A 16,499-nucleotide genomic window follows, 5' to 3' on the forward strand; every position below is an offset into this window, starting at 1 on the left:
TGCTACGAAAGCTTCCACGAAGCGCCTTCCAAACGTATACCATCAAATGACCAAAACTACACCATCTCTTCCATATTGTGCCCTCTCGATTCTCAAGTCTCATCAAAGTACAATGCTCGACATCACCTTTGCCACACGCTTCGTACACCATACCATGCAGCTGCGAGCCATCGTGAATGCGGAGCGCAAACGCGCTTCGCGTCCCAAAGATGGACTGTGAATAATGCTTCGCGCTGCTCTCGTAGGTATATAGGTTTGCTCTCCTCGCGATGGGATCTCAGTTCAACAAACAACTCCTAACCACCATGTTCTCCACTTCTCTCCTCGTGAGCGCCCTGCTCGCCATCCACACAGCTGCCCAAACACCCCCAGCGTACACAACTCCCACAACAACCGAACAGCAATTCCCTATTACCACTACTCTCCACGTCTCAACCTCAACGAACGTGACTACAACGGTTACCCTCTTGACTACTCACAGCGCCAACAGTCCTGGATCAACTGTCCAGACACAATCGCCGGCATCTTACACGTCTCTCACAGCCTCACCCGACAATACGTCTGGAACAAATTCTGGCGGAGAGTCGACAAGTGGCACCCAGTCTGAGTCGATCATCATCACAATATCAAATGGCGGCACTTTGACGACTACCGGCATCCTGTCAACACCAGCTGTGACTGAAACAGTACCTTCAAGCCCGACAACAGTACCAAGTGAATCGATGGTCACCAGCACAGCACCAGCTGATCCTCACTCCCAAACTACAACATTGTCGTCCAATGGACAGGGCAGTGAAACAGCGGCCACTAGCTCTGTACCAGACTCGACTGCATCGCAGAGCTTTCAACAGACTGGCACAAGCTTTGTAACTACCACAGACTCAACTGGATCGAGTTTCCAGCAGACAAGTACGAGCCCTACCACTGCCGGAGACCCAAGTGGATCTTCGAGCGGTCAGCCGGTGATCACAAGCTCTGCCACTACCACAGAATCGGCTGGTTCTCTGAGCTCAGCCACCTCAGATTCAACTGAGAGTTCGAGCGGGCAGCAAACGAGTACAAGCTTTGGGACTACCGCAGACTCAGCTACATCTCCAGGTGACCAGCAGACGAGCACGACCCCACCTGCAACAAGCTCAAGTGGATTTCCGAGCGATGACCAGACGACCACGAGCGGCATCAGTACCGGCACGTTCACATCAAGTAGCCAAGGTCAGCCTACTTCTGGGAACGCCACTACAACGGCCCCGACCAATTCACAGAATGGACCCGGAGTAACGACATGAGCAGCAACTTCTGATACTTTGCCCTCGACAACGCAGCAAGGTGTACAGATCACCCTCAATCCCGAATGGACCATCACAGGGGATGCTTCTGGAATCGTTGTTGGTACTTCGACCTTGTCGCCTGGTGGCGCTGGGTTCACGAGCGGTACTGTCACGATTTCGCTGGCTCCTGGGGGAGTGGTTGTTGTCGACGGCAGTTCAACTACTCTGGCCTCGTCGACCACCAATCCTTCGACCACCAATCCTTCGATCACCAATGATTCGCCTACCACATCAGCGGAAGCAGGTGTGCAGATAAGTGTCGACCCCGAGCTGACAATCTCCGAAGACGCGTCTGGGATCGTTATTGGTACCACTACTCTGTTGCCTGGTGGCCCTGGCTTCACCAGTGGGACTGTATCGGCCTCACTCGCCCCAAGCGGAGTAGTCGTTGTTGATGGCAGCACGACTACATTGCCCGCATTGAGCACAGGTGGCCAGTCTTCCCCCGCACCATCCAGTCAGACCGACCTACCTATTTCTGGGTCTCCACCATCCTTGACCAGCCGGACTTCGACTCCTCCTGCCCCTTTACCTTCACTGCCGTCTCCTGCGCCACCTACTGCACCACCACAGTCTCCTTCATTGCCACCATTACAGTCGTCGTCTACAACAGCGCCTCCGGGTTTTCCGACAGTGCCACCGTTCTCAGCATTGCCTTCTCCCACGTCATCATCAACGCCTGATGCAACTGATATCAAAGCTCTGGTGGAAATTATTGTGAGCCTACTACGACGCACAACGCCAGGTCTCCAAGACTGGGTCAGAGGAGTCGACATCGATCCAAAACCCATAATCGAGGGGTTGAGAACGATTTCACACATGGCTGAGGAAACTTCGAAGGGAATCACCGGCGGTGATAGAGGCGGAGGATGCCTGGACTCATTGTTTGGTGCATTCAATTGCATCATAGACATTGGCACGAAGGCGATAACCTCGATCTCAAGAGGTGTTCACGCTGAACTTCAAGAAATACTGGATACCCTGATTGATATCACCAAAATTCTCCCCGAACTGGCGAAAGGTTCAGACAAGGCACCAGAGGAAGACCCGGAAAATGAAGAACAGAGCTCGACGAGCTCCTGCTCAGCCGGAACAACGACTGTCAGCAGCTGCCTTGTGGGCTGCTCGGTATCTCTCACAAGCGTGGCCAACTCACAATCGTTCACTACAATCTGCTCTACAACTAGCTGTGTCACAGAGACCTGCTGTGATCTCGAACCTACAACAACGTCCTCCATCATAGAGCCTTCCGACATCGCCTGCCCGCTGGCTCTCCCGAGACTATACAACGCACCGGCAACTTATAACTCCTTTGGCATAGCAATACCTCCGTGGCTCACCTTGCCGCCAGTGCCGGACGAGCCAGAACCCTTCACAGCCGCTCCGGCTAGTTCGCAGTCAGCTGCGCAGGCATCGAGCACGACTACATCATCTTTGTCATTCTCTTACGTCCCGGATTCGACCACATCTTATGACCCGTTGACTGTATCGTTCTCTTTCGTCCCGGATCCCACCACCTCGACTTCCATCGCGCCTTCGATCTCCGCCACGGCCCTTCCTGATTTCCGAGACTTGAAACACTTGGGAGACGTCACACGGAAATGCTACGACCCTGCAAAATTCCGTGGGCACGGTGACGTTCACGATGGAAACGTAAACATGTTCGCCGACAAGGTCTGTAAGAAATTTGGCGACTTGGAGTTGACTCCCGAGAGTAAGCCATTCATCCATAGAGAACAAGCATCCGGTGGTGATCAGATCAACATCGATTTCGTCGTCTCGTGGATTCCGGGATGCAGGCTGAGAGATGGAAATGGCGAACTCGTTGACAAGCAGAAGATTGATTTCAAGTGGTACCCTGAGAAAGAGAACCCTCATGGGGTGGACTGGGATGCATCGGCATGCATTGCGATCTTCATGACGAATCATGCGGGATGTAACAATGAGGGTGTCGGTGGCAGCACGGATGCTGGGTGTTTGAGATACACGACTACCGGGGGCAGGGGCGAGCCAATCGAGGACTATATGGATGACATTGTGCCGACACTGCCACCATAAGGCGATATGTGTGCGATCTTGGACACTCTGACTCTCTGAGACCGGCGATTTACATGTAGTAAGGCCTGATCTCGCGTACCGATAATGTGGAACATTACTGCTTCCTTCTTTCTCCTTCGAAAGAAAATTACATGCAAAATCTCTCGTTCTGTGACCCGAGTGCGCGCTCATGTGACAGACTCACGCTCACCGCACGCTCAGAAGCCAATGATAGAGAGTCTGCGAAGAGAACCATGGACAGCAATGATGATTGTCCGTGAACATATATCGCTTAATAGAAGGAGGTCAGGCGCCAAGCTTAGTCTCACGACCGAGGCCCACTCGCTGTGAGGGGTCTGCGCTTGAGACTAGCAGAAGCTATGACGCTTCGACTTCGAACTTTTGAGATTCACAACACTTCTGTCCTTCCTTTCTCACACTTACTCTCGCCTTAGGCATTTATCGCCAAAACAATGTCATCTCAACAACCACAATCCCCACAACCCGACATTGAAAAATACCGAAAAACAGTCCACAATGTCGCCCTCGCCGCCCTCGTCACTTGTCCCATCCTAGCTCTCCTCCCACCTCGCAAGCTCGACATTTACACAATAGGCCTGATCGCCACGACAGGCTACTCAGCGAACTATCTGGTCCGCGAACGTAGTGGAAGATCTATTTGGCAGACTGTGACGCGGCAACCTGCAGCATTCCCTGCCTCGCGAACAGAGCAGAGCGTTGTGGGAGAAATTCAGAAAGAGGGACGTTTAGGGCGTGAGTATCAGTCTGGATGGAAGGCTGAGAGGCAGAAAGAGATTAAAGAGGATGTTGAGGAGGGCAAGGACTTTTCGGATATGATTATTGATCAGATTTGGGAGGTGTGGAATCAAGGGAAGGGGAAGAAGGAGGATGAGGATTGAGTAGACGGATGCTGGCAGCAGAGCGATGCTCGTGGAGATATGAGACAGACTTGAGCACATGCTTTCCGCCTGTTGAGCTAAGTATGCTGGCTCGGACCACTTCTTGACGCGTACAGACTGGTGGACGCGTCGAAGTGAAGCTGAGCTACAGCACCGACCTACACCTGGGCAAGCTCCGTATGTTTCTGGTGCGAACTGGAATTCGCTGGCGGCTCTACCTGAGGCCTTGTAGCTCTGAGACATGCAGTATGCTCGCAAGCACGGAGGATGGCGAGCGAGCATGTCTCGCCTGCTTGAAGACGCACGTATGTTCCAGCTGCGAACGGCCGCTCGTGCAATGCAGGCATGGAGAAATTCAAATTGCCGTCAATGGTCAATCCAGCATGCCATCTGCCGCATCGTCTCCAAGACGCTGGATGATTGGCTTCTCGACATAGGGTCGCAGCACGCCAGGATATATACCCGACGGATGGCTGCATCGTGCAATTCCACTTGGCTCCTAGGCTGCGCCGCATGTCTCATTTCCGCAGCGGCCAGCCATGTTGGAGGCGTGCCATGAGTAGGCCACAAAGAACGGGCGGTCAAGCCTGCTGCGAACAACTGTTCGCGCAGGCATTTATTCCCCCGCCCGCGTGCATCCTGCTGCGAACTGGTAGCACAGCAGCATCCTCTCGACCAATTCTCACAACACCACTACAGCAGCAGTATGGCTTGCGAATTGGGATCCTCCCCCTTTGCGGACTCCGGCTTTGATGACAGCTGGCTCAAGGCAGAGACAGGCAGCAACGATTTGGAAACCATTCGCGCGTTCAATGCCAATTTCGAGCCACAGAGTAGCGGCGTGGTCGACCTCTCCCAGACGTTCAGCAGTGACGCCGCAGCACAACCCAGCAGTCAATCAGCGTACAATTTCAACACCACCGCGAACACCGATCTCGATCAGACTATCTGCCCATCGCCAGTCTACGAGGCATACCCGCCCACTTTCACCAACAACAATCCGGCCTCACCCTACTTCCAATCTGTCGAGAACAGCAATGGAGTCAAGCACCATACTTCCTCACTGCGCCACGAGCATCATGGTCATCGCCGATCTGTCTCCGAGCCACCAGGAATGCCGCACCAGCCAGCAATGATGTTCCACCGCGATGAGCACTACCTGGGCAGCCCGATGGCTCCTCTGAAAGTGAAGGCGCTGAAAAGTCAGCCATCACACAAGGCCAATCGAAGTCAACCATATCCCACTCTGTCCCGCAAGGCAGCCAGACAGCAGATGCCAAGCTATCCGCACGCAATGCAGCACCCCTACCAGCACCAGCATCAGCAGGGCTTCCGACCTAGCGTTCATCGTTCCCAGACACAGCCTGCCCGCCAGTATGCGCCGACAAGTACTCCTATGATGTCCCCGCAGCAGTACATGAATATGTCTCCACCGGCGCCGGCACAACAACAGACCTGTTTCCCACAATCTCAGCACACCGCCTCACCACGACCGCAAGTCCCGATGCTACCCGATCAGAACTCGTTCATGCAAAGCACAAGTCGCGTCTGCACACCTGCAGCGATCGACCCCGCGCTCAGCACACCTTCGCCTCCTGGATCTGGTAAGCGACCCCAGTCGGCGACACTCAACATTCCGATGACTGTGGATGAGCTGAGAGCGATGATCTTCGAGACTGTCAAGGAGGCAGTATCCGGGACTGTCAGCGATGGCAACAGTGGCAGCGAGCCAAGTGGTGCTGTGCAGAGTACAGAGCAGCTTCAGCAAACAGAGGAGCAGGCACTCGGCGAGGAATTCGAGAGGCTTATCAAACATGAAGGATGTAGCGAGGATCCGAGGGCTGTTCAGATGGAGGAGACGGAAGACATTGAGGCGTTCCTCGGCGTGGCGCAAGTTGAGAAGAGCGATTGAGATGGGTGACAGACTGGGCATGCATACGCAAATTGACTTTACGCCAATCGATGCTTGCATGTGTCGTGGTGGTACCAATGCAGGTGCCACGCTCGTTGCGACATCTCCGTTCGTCGTGAGCGTCGCAACGATAAGAGGAGGAATGGAAAGAGTCAGCTGCATCATGATAATCAAGACATTACATTCGTATCTGGGTATCTCAGAGTAGTCGAACTGTCGCTACTCTTCCATCGTCACCGTGACCTCGCAGCATATGCAAAGCTGCAGTTCACCCGCTAACAATCGCTCACTCAGACCATTTGCTCGCCCCTTCTAGGAGAACCACCTCCAATCGGCTTGCGCGCGATGCCCGAGTGATGATGTCCACCATCTCCAAGACCACCAGCAGCTCCGACACCAGGACCAAAAGCCCCATCACTCGAAACATCAAATGGCGCACCACCCAATCCCGCAGCACCGCCTTGTCCCCACCCAACCTGTCTCGTCCACATCGCGTCGTGGAATCCACCGAAAGGTCCCAAAGAGTTCGAGAATGTAAATGGCACATGTCTGCTCAGAGGCACATGATTGAATCTGAAATCCCAGACACTCGCATACACCATTCTGTACGATGAGAAAGCAAAGACAGTTCCAATAACCGCTCCAGCAAAAACATCGTACCAGTTGTGGAACTCATCAATCGTAAGAGCTCCGCCGATCAAACACGCTCCGAGAATAGGCGCGTATGTGGCAATGAGCTTCCACATTGCCGGGTGATAATTGCTCCAGACCTTAAGTTTCGCATTCAAGTAAAGGTACAAAAACACAAACCCCGCAAACGCCGCAGTCGTATGTCCCGACGGCATAGATTCCAGCGCATCATTGATTTCATGTTCGTCGCCCGTGCAGATTTTGCGATCGTACATGATATTCGTGAAACCGTTTCCGGAATTTGCGCCGTTGATGAGCGTTTGAGCGGGTTGGCAGACGGCGAGGAAGTGGGGTCGAAGACCGCCGATGAGCCATTTGACGAAGACTTGGAAGACTGCGGCTGTGATGAGGGAGTAGAGGAGACCGATTACGGCGTTGTTGAGGTCCCAGAAGGAGCGGATGCGGATTTGCATGATGAGGAAGATTGTGATGGGGACGAGGGAGGCGAGGAGGGCGGCGGCCCAGATGGGGATGATTTCTGGGCGGGAGGGGTAGGCGAATTGGGGGTAGACCTGAATGTGCAGTGTTAGATATCGTTCTGGAGTGTTCAAGGAAATAATTCGGAAGAAGTTCTTACCACTTCGCCATCTGCGAACGTGACTGGGAACGATCTGGATGGAGCTGGTGGTGCTTCGTACACGCCCAGGCCAACTGCGCCCATCACGACCATGGTCAAGAGGTCAGGCCAAGTCATCTTGACCCATTGGCCGAATGATGGTCTGCTGTTGAGAGTGGCTTCGCCATAATCGTTGCGAGCGGCTCGACGACCAGAATGCTTCTCGTGGTTGCCGCCGACTGCAGTGGCGGTATTTGCGTCTGCCGGTTGATTGCGACGACTGAAGAGCGGCATTTTGAGGTATTCGCTATTGTCCTGGACCAGTGTGAAGTCGATCGCGCGTGGCTAGAGACACGAGCAGGCGGATGCCTGTGTGGAGCAGTTGATGCAGTGCAGAAGTGGCTGATGGATTCGAAACGAGGCTGACGCGGCTCTTGTACTCACATGAAGAAGCTGTTTGCGTAGTAGAATGTGACCTTCCAATTCGTCATTGCGGAGAAATGCTTCTTGCTGGCAGCGGTTCGTTTGGAAAACCTGGATTGACAGCAATCCCGCACGTGGATCCGACAGCAAAACAAGGTAGCCGCGATCGATCGCCATGACGTACACGTATCTGCGAACGCGACGTCGTGCACTTTGCGCAAATGAGAACGCAACATGTACTCCGGTATTGCAGGATACCCGCATATGAATACAGAAGATCGGCTCATGAGAGACATCGGTGTGAGGTGGCAGAAACGCAGACAATCGGTTTGAGTTTGATGCCCAGATACTAGATCGTTGCTTGTGCTGCTTGGCATGAGGCTGGTGAGGCTGATTGAGGCTGAAGTGAAGACCAGGATTAGCGTCCATAGGATGGCAACAGTTGCGATATTGCAGGACCTCTGCAGAACGCCTTCCATTATTGCGGCGACATCCACCATTCGAAGGTGCCGGCATCGAAGTCGCATTGTGACCGAGGACGTGTCGCACGAGCTCATCATTGCTTGTTGGTCATCAACGCCGAGGATGTCATCTCCAGTACAAAGACGCTGTCGAAGACCTCCTACCTGGCAGACCGGACCCATATGTAGGCAATATACAGGCCTGATGGCAAACGTGAGTGTTGCTGCCTTGACTCAGCGATCCAGATTCGGCGACCTAGCAGCGTATCTCTACGCACGGTGAGACCTTGTCTGACGAGATTAGAGAACCGAAGCCGTAATAAACCAAACGAATCTTGCACAGGTTCATAGTCTTCCAGACTCTTTCTGCAACATTGTCCTCGAGAGCTGCTAGTTCGACCTCGAGGGTGACTTTGCGCAGATTCTATTGGGGTCCTGGCTGAATGGGATCATGGGCCGCTGGCTCCTTTGGACACGAGCGGCGTAAAATCATCGTCTCTTACTAGGCTTCTTCATAGCGTGTCGACGCTGGCAGTGGTGCGCATGGACTGCAACATAACTGCACGACTATTGCTTCGCTGCTTCCTGTCGGTCATGTCCTAGTAAACTTGACCGCACACAGCATGATCTTGACAAGAGCCGAGGCAGACAAGAGCAGCATCGTTGGCTTGGGCACGATGCCTCGTGATGCAAGTACGGGTCTTCGTTGTTGTTCTGATGTGCTTCTGTGAGTGTTAGAAATCAGCAATGGTCGGCGACCTTGCGTCACGGCGCAAAGGCGAAGTCTAAACTGGCGCGTTCTTCCTATCCACCATCCTTCTTGGTCTCTTCTACCTCAAACAGCCAGCTGTCCTCATCACAGTAGGCTTGAGGATTATGTGAACGTCGCTGCCTGATTGCTGCGGCGGGCAATAGCGCTGACAGCTAAGTTCATGTCAAGGGGAAGGAAGTCGTTCGTCTTGTCTTGCTTCCGACTCCACCTTACTTCACCTCATCTCCATCACCACTGACAGCAGGCATCCTCTCCCCACACACACCACGACGCATCATGTCTGACAGCAGCTCTTCCGACGAGGCGCCAGCGAGACGAATTGAGAAGCCATCGAAGCCGAAAGTCGAATTCGAGGATCCAGACGCGCATCCTGGCATCACCTTGGTAGACGGCCTGCGCATAGTTTTCGGCCTGCTCCTCCTCAGCGGATTGCTGAGCTATTTCATTACCGGCGACAGCGTATTCTGGGGCTACAACGCATGGTGGACCAAACCAAAGGCCCTCGTGGCCAAACTGGTAAGCGCATACCCGCAGCATAGGAAGAGCAATGACTGATGTCTGCACAGCGCGGCCCTGTTGTCCTCACTGACGCACAGCTCTTGCACTATAATGGCGAAGACGAGTCTCTCCCGATATACCTCGCCCTCAATGGCACAATATACGACGTAACCTCCAACCCGCGTATATACGGTCCAGGCGGCATGTATGCCGTCTTCTCAGGCAGAGACGCTGCCCGTGGCTTCGTCACAGGCTGTTTCGCCGAAGACAACCATCCTGATCTCCGAGGCGTAGAATGGCAATTCGTACCAAAAGACGTACCCACTTATGAGGAGAAGAGTGATGAGGAATTGACAGGGCAAATGAGATTATACCGAAAAGAGTCGATTGAGAAAGGCTTTAAAGAGATCAAGGGCACAATTGAGCATTGGCAGAAGGTCTTCAGAGGCGAAACGGGCAAAGATTATTTCGAAATTGGATATATTTCTGGACGTAAGCCGGAATCTGGACCCGTGAAGCCATTGTGCCAGAATGCGGAGAAGAAGAGACCAAAGGAAGGACTGGAGAAGTGGATACAGAAGAGGAGACTGGACAAAGCAAAGGCAGAGAAAGAAGAGAAGGGGAAAACCACGAAGGACGAGATATGAGAGGACTTGTCCAAATTGGCTCTCGTGGACACCTACCTCTGGATCCTCAGCATTTGTCTGCCAGTTGTCAGCGACCCATTCGGCCCTGCTGAGCTAGTGTCAGTGATCGCAGAACACCGCGTGGAGATGATAACCTTGGACAGCAGATCCATACGACTCTTGTGGTCACCTTGTTTTGGATCCTCAGTATTATCTGCCACATTGTCAGCGATTGCTCCGGCCCTGCTGAGCTGGTGTCAGTGATCGCAAAAAGCACCGCGTGGAGGCGATACTATTGGACAAAAGCGACATGCGACTCTTGTGATCACCTTGTCCTGGATCCTCAGTATCATCTGCTACATTGTCAGCGGTTCCTCTGGCCGTGCTGAGCTAGTGCTAGTGATCGCAATAGACACCGCGTGAGGACGATAACATTGGACAAGAGCCCCGGACAATACTCGTGGTTATCCATCTCTGGATCTTCAGCATTTGTCTGCCAATTGCCGGCGATCTATTCGCCCCTGCTGAGCTATTGTCAGTGATCGCAAAGAACACCACGTCAAGCTGCATTTCTCACCAAGCCCTTCCGCTGAATAGCACCATTGTTCATCTGTCACAATGTCAGCTTTGTTGACGCCATGAACAGCAATACAGCGGAGTGTTCTGGAAGCAGCTCGTCAAAGCGAAGCATTTGTGTGTTTATCTAACACAGCAAAGTGCTGGTATCACGCGGTGATGAGCTTCACACCGCAAATCATCGCCCCTTCTCCGCTTTTATGCCAATTCCACCCAGATACACACCTCCAGCATCGAGCGCACTGCGTGCCAGGCCTTCCTTGGAAGTAAAGCGTTGATCCTTCTTCCTCCGCCGCTTTTATCCTCCGCGCTCTCCTCCAGGACTCTACAGAATTTCCTCCCGAAACTCGTCCGCAGTGTAGCGATCAGCTTCTGAGTCGTCTAGATCGCCACTAAAGACCGGGAAGAAACAGTATTTGTCATTGGTAGTGAACAAAACCTCCTCCAAACTCGGCAGTTCAGCCATATTCTCCAGACCGTGAAACTCATCGTACGGCGTCCCACCGACGAGGATGAGACGGAGACGCTCGACACGCTGAAGGCCGTGGATGTCCTCCAATTCGAACGAATTGATTCCCCAGGCCAAGTCACCGCGGCCAATCACAGTCATATGCTCGATAGAGGCCTTTTGCGTATCTTCCAGGCCCTTCATGAAGGGTGTGAAAGCCGGGGTCTCGATCAAGAAGTCATTGGTACTGTAGGGGAGTAGTGCAGTATCGGCGTAGATCTGGTGGCAGGTGCGGAGGAGGGAGAGGTCCAATGAAGTGAAGCGGTCGCGGCCACAGGCCGCGCAGGGAGCCTCCGTGCCAACGTTTCGTAGCTCCTCCGACTGGACCACCGAGAGATTTGATCCACACGAGTGGGTGCAAAAGCCTTGTCGACGAGTATTTTCGTCTTGGACGCAATCGATATAGACGTGGACCTTGTGGCCACCAAGAACGTAGCCGTAGATCTGGTTGCGGATCTCTGGTGCGAGTGACAGCAGGCGGGAGTCCTGCTTGACCTCAGATCTAGGGAGTTCAGCGGTTGGTAGCGCGTTAGGAGAGGCGTTTGAGTAACGTACGCTTTGGCACGCTCATCGCCAGAGGCTCCTGGCTTGGACGAGCCCTTGGGGCTGGACTTGCGCTTGATGCATTGAGGCTTACGGGCCATTTTTGATGGTCGGTGGGCTGCGAATTGATGTGTGTGGAAATGAAAAGGGAGGATCAGGGCACAGTGCTGACGAAATTCCGGCCAGTGGGCTACACGGAAGCGGAACAGAGGGTTCCTCGGCGGCAGCACAGACGTGAGAGGTCAGGCAACGAGCTTCGCTTCCTCAATGGAAAGGCAGCAGCTATCATGATGGCGTATCCTGAGAGACACCGTGCTCGACATGCATATCCTTCTCCGGGGTGCAACGGTCTCGATCCCCACGTCCGCTCCATCGACGACGGCTCGGACTGACTGCAACGCGGATTCGGCAGAGATGCAACACCGACGCCGCCGGCCCCGAGAAGCAGCGCACCGTACAATGGTGGAGACGGACGCAATGGACTGTCAGTTCACAAGGACCGACAGGGCACGAGAAACATCCAGTCGGGGGCAATCACTATGGGAACACCGGACTGGGTAGACAGCGTGGGAGAGGAACAGATCGACTGGTACGAGTCTCGGGGATGGCAGAAGTCTGCTTGCAACATGGCCGCTGTCCAACACAGCCTTGACGAAGCTGGAGGGAATGACAGGGTACTCGAAACGGGTGGCATAAGGCCGTCACAACTATCAGCTCCCGAATATGTCCTGGCATATGGCAGCTTCTAGTCCGACAAGTACACTGCCGTCTAGTGCGTTCGCGTGTTATCAAGAGACCGTATGGTTTCAGGACCAGTCGTCACGCCCTCGTTTCTTGATGCCTCCAACACCTCTACTGAGCTCGAGCGACCTTACAAACCCCGTCATGGATCTGAGATTTACTGTTGAGCTATAGAACTGTGGACTTTTGGCAATTGGAGCATTAGGTGAGTGCTGGGTCCGGGAAAGAAGTATCCATATTGGTGTATGAGCTGATGAGGAACAAAAGATTTAGGCACACAACACTCCTGAATTCTAGTGGAATATGAACAGGGTATTTTGGAAAACCACTTTGGCTCTATCTGTACACTTAATCATGATTCCATGCTATTGGACCTACCCCGCTCGCCGAAGGACAAGCAGCCAAGCTTAGAAGGAACCTGCTGTTTCTGCTTAAAGTTCCACAGAACAAAGCAGAAACTGCGCAATCTGGTACCGCGTTCAAAGCCGAAGCCTGGTATTTCGGGTCAGGGGAGATTATAGAATTGCCAGCTACACTCAAGGAATACTACAGCAGCAACGCACCGCAAAGTCCCATTCTCAAGAAAGGAACAACCATGCAATCATCGAAAGTAATCGCTCCAGGCGACCACGAAGTCTTCATGAACTACGCTCTAGAAATCGCACTTTCCTCCCCATCAGACCCCACAAATACCCACCGCATCGCCGCCCTCCTCACAAACGCCACGACAGGCCAAATTCTCTCCACAGGCTACTCCCACGAATTCCCAGGCGATCTCTCCCCATCAGATATGGGTTCCACACACGCCGAACAAGTCTGTTTCATGAAAATCGCTCAGAAACATGATCTTCCAATTGCTCAGGCTGAATTACATATCGAAGCTTTCCTGCCTGAGGAAGGTTGTGTGTTGTATACGACCATGGAACCTTGTAGTCGGAGATCGAAGGAGGGATGGAGGAGTTGTTGCGAGAGAATTTTGGCGTTGAAGGGGAAAGTGAAGTGTGTGGTTGTGGGGATGGGGCATGCGGGGATTGAGGGCAATGAGGCGGAGAGGGTTTTGAGGGAGGGTGGAGTGGGGTTTGTGAGGATGGGGGAGGAGATGGGGAGGAGGTGCGAAGAGGTTGCTGGCAGTAGCTGAGGCAAAGGAAATATCATACTGGCTGGGTAGGAGTAGACGTGAGAGATGCTCGATTGAAGCTATTATGTGGATATGGTCTTGATTGAATTTGGACCAGAAGGGATCTCTATGCTAGTGGGGAGTCGGCTATGAAGTGCGACAACTTTCGATGGTATTTGAATGTACTGCCATTTTGTGTTCTCTTCGACTGTGAGAGCATATTTGCGCCTGAGGCACCAAATCACGGCCAAGCGCGTCTCACCTCGCCGAATCTACTTTCTCGTGAGGCATTCACGAACATGTCACTCATCCGACGAGAGCTTCACGCCCTGTGATCTCCAGCGTACTATCATCTCTCGCCGGTCACTCAAGCTTGCGAGCGCTGTCGGTCATGCGGTCCAGATTAAGAAGGTGGCGGCTTGCGCAGCCACATCCGCTGTTGCATCCCAGCACAGCCTTGCCAACAAGACTGTGTGTGTTTGAACTCGTGGGATACTGACTTTGTCTCCATCTTTCCGTACACTACCCAGTGCTCGGAGTTTCAGCCTGATGAGGAGATTACAGTCGAAATCTGACGGCACTCAAAGAAGCTGTACGCTGTGTCGCGCTCAAGACACCCATCTGTCTTTACGGCCACCGATCTCCTCCCCTCTCAGCCACGGCCCAAGATCTGACTTGCAATTGCAAGCGCTGAGATTCTTGGCCGTTTCAACAGAGCGTTTCGAACATTCGCCTTGTTGGAGTGTTGCCGCAATTGCGCATTGATCGCGCGTAACTCGGGGCTTGATAAGAATACCAGGCAACCACTAAACGTTCGACACTTATATGGCACAAACACGAGCTCAAGCAGGACCTGAGCGAGGATGGGGCGAGATGCGGGATGAAATTGTTGCACGCCCCAAGGACCCGAGCGTCTTAGCTGGGGTACCTCTCCGCGATCCCTCAGCATCTTTGTACAACCCACTCCCTACTGAGGAACATATCAGAGTCTTGATAATCCAGCCAGCTTTGGGACTAGAAGATCCGATCAAGTGTGACCTCACAGTTGTTCTTCGTACGCCAAGAGCCCGGTACAAAGCCCTGTCCTACAGCTGGGCAATGGGAAATGGCGACTGTTCTCTCAGTCGTGTCATTTCTGTCCATAACTCAGACGTCGCGATCACGCAGAATCTCTTCGAGGGGCTGATACGCATTCGGAGAAAGCGCGGCGTTGTTCGCATCTGGGTCGATGCCCTTTGCATTGATCAAAATGATATTCAAGAAAAAGGTTCGCAGGTGGCGCAGATGTATCAGATCTATCAAAATGCAGAGGAGACGTTGGTGTGGCTCGGGGAAGATCCGCTCAACGACGGCTCTCCGGTTGAAGATAACGATGCTGTACTTCGCGCAATCGGCCGTCTGCAAGACATTCGACAACCTCACGAAATCAGGACCTTCTTCAGTGGCGCAGAATCCTGCATCTGCCTACACCGAGATGTTACCCAGTGTGTATGTGGTGGTCCGCTGCCAGACCTCGTGGGGGACATGAAAGAAGCTTCAGTGAGGTGGCGTTCTATCCTAGCGACCATGCCTGATCTAGTACAATACACCGAGACTTTGCTTGAGACGTTCGATTCGTTCTTTGGGGGTCGCTACTGGACTCGGCGGTGGATTGTGCAGGAGTATACATCGAAACCGAAAACACTCTTTTGGGGGTGTCATCAGCAACCTGCGTTGACTGTTTCCGACCTGGACCGCTTAAGCATGATGGCTGGCAACTCAGAGGGCCGCGGCTTCGAACACATTGATCGTGTCGCATTCCTGACCGCTGTGGCTGACCGAGAACCCGGGAACAATTTGGTCATGCACCTTCACGCATTTCGTAGCATGCAATGTTCGCACGATCACGACATTCTCTTCTCTCTCCTCAGCCTGTCAAACCCATTCGAGCTTGCTGTGGACTACAATCGCACAATCGGCGAGCTGTATCGCGAATTCTCGTTGCGTGCCGTAGCAGACGGTTACTGGATCTTTATTCTTGGGAACAGTGGTCTCAGTGCATCGCGAAGAGCGATAGATGGGAGCGGTGGTCCAGGAAGTGGCAATTCACTACCTCAAGCATCAAATCTGGATTTACCCACTTGGGTAGCTGATCTGAAGGACATAGAATTTGCTGATTACGCTCGTGGTCCTTCTAACTGGATCACCGATCCACAATTTATCGAAGACAGATTGACTCTCCACGTTTTTTTCGTGGCTGTGATTACCCACCGCGCCCATATGCAGGGTCAGAATGAGTGGGACACGGAGGGACCCCCAAAATGGACAGCCTCGGAGTGGCACACGGAGTGGAACGTAGGCCGGGTAGCCTGCACAGGCAATCAAGATATGCAGCACGGCGATCAGTCCCTGCTAAGGTCCGTAATTACAGTAAGCACAAGGGTCAATGATTCGTACAGCAGGCTAGATATCGAACCTGGCGATCTTCTGCTACTGCCAGACACCATTTATGACGAACGGGCACTTGAACAAGGACTTTTGGTTGTTAGGCCACGATCGACCTTCGCAAGAGACACTCGCCTAGTGGTTCAAAATGTTGGTGTTGCAAAGTTTACCTCGGTATCTATTATGGAGGCACAGAAATACCGAACTGAAGGTGCGAGGATAGAGCTAGAGATCATATAGTCACGATCGAAATGCAAGTGCTGGAGAAACCGCCACCACATTTCCATGAAAGTTATTGTCTCTCCATTCCTAGACTTCATGTCCGAATCGATAGCTTGCTAGGCTCATGAAGAATAGGATGCGCACA

At 53.1% G+C, this 16,499-nt stretch overlaps 7 protein-coding genes across 7 annotated transcripts; 5 read left to right on the forward strand and 2 right to left on the reverse strand.

The window, feature by feature from the left end:
• Positions 1–305: 305 nt before the first annotated feature.
• On the forward strand, positions 306–3,386 carry RHO25_004293 (uncharacterized protein; the record flags this gene model as incomplete). The annotated part of the gene is made up of 2 exons (XM_065602541.1): positions 306–1,274; positions 1,323–3,386. The coding sequence occupies 2 exons, from the start codon at positions 306–308 to the stop codon at positions 3,384–3,386; spliced, it is 3,033 nt and encodes a 1,010-aa protein (XP_065458613.1).
• A 452-nt stretch (positions 3,387–3,838) lies between these two features.
• RHO25_004294 (uncharacterized protein) lies at positions 3,839–4,285 on the forward strand (the record flags this gene model as incomplete). The annotated part of the gene is made up of 1 exon (XM_023595215.2): positions 3,839–4,285. One exon carries the CDS (start codon positions 3,839–3,841, stop codon positions 4,283–4,285), a length of 447 nt encoding a protein of 148 aa, XP_023457703.1.
• Positions 4,286–4,991: 706 nt separating this feature from the next.
• On the forward strand, positions 4,992–6,197 carry RHO25_004295 (uncharacterized protein; the record flags this gene model as incomplete). Its single annotated transcript, XM_023595216.2, has 1 exon — positions 4,992–6,197. One exon carries the CDS (start codon positions 4,992–4,994, stop codon positions 6,195–6,197), a length of 1,206 nt encoding a protein of 401 aa, XP_023457702.1.
• Positions 6,198–6,487: 290 nt separating this feature from the next.
• Positions 6,488–7,737, reverse strand: RHO25_004296 (uncharacterized protein; the record flags this gene model as incomplete). Its single annotated transcript, XM_023595217.2, has 2 exons — positions 6,488–7,399; positions 7,465–7,737. The coding sequence occupies 2 exons, from the start codon at positions 7,735–7,737 to the stop codon at positions 6,488–6,490; spliced, it is 1,185 nt and encodes a 394-aa protein (XP_023457697.1).
• A 1,638-nt stretch (positions 7,738–9,375) lies between these two features.
• On the forward strand, positions 9,376–10,244 carry RHO25_004297 (uncharacterized protein; the record flags this gene model as incomplete). Its single annotated transcript, XM_023595218.2, has 2 exons — positions 9,376–9,615; positions 9,666–10,244. 2 exons carry the CDS (start codon positions 9,376–9,378, stop codon positions 10,242–10,244), a joined length of 819 nt encoding a protein of 272 aa, XP_023457696.1.
• Positions 10,245–11,124: 880 nt separating this feature from the next.
• Positions 11,125–11,951, reverse strand: RHO25_004298 (uncharacterized protein; the record flags this gene model as incomplete). The annotated part of the gene is made up of 2 exons (XM_023595219.2): positions 11,125–11,809; positions 11,863–11,951. The coding sequence occupies 2 exons, from the start codon at positions 11,949–11,951 to the stop codon at positions 11,125–11,127; spliced, it is 774 nt and encodes a 257-aa protein (XP_023457108.1).
• Positions 11,952–14,581: 2,630 nt separating this feature from the next.
• RHO25_004299 (uncharacterized protein) lies at positions 14,582–16,372 on the forward strand (the record flags this gene model as incomplete). The annotated part of the gene is made up of 1 exon (XM_023595221.2): positions 14,582–16,372. One exon carries the CDS (start codon positions 14,582–14,584, stop codon positions 16,370–16,372), a length of 1,791 nt encoding a protein of 596 aa, XP_023457106.2.
• Positions 16,373–16,499: the final 127 nt, after the last annotated feature.

The sequence above is a fragment of the Cercospora beticola genome, chromosome 3, assembly GCF_033473495.1.
Source record: "Cercospora beticola chromosome 3, complete sequence".
NCBI classification, from domain to species: domain Eukaryota; kingdom Fungi; phylum Ascomycota; class Dothideomycetes; order Mycosphaerellales; family Mycosphaerellaceae; genus Cercospora; species Cercospora beticola.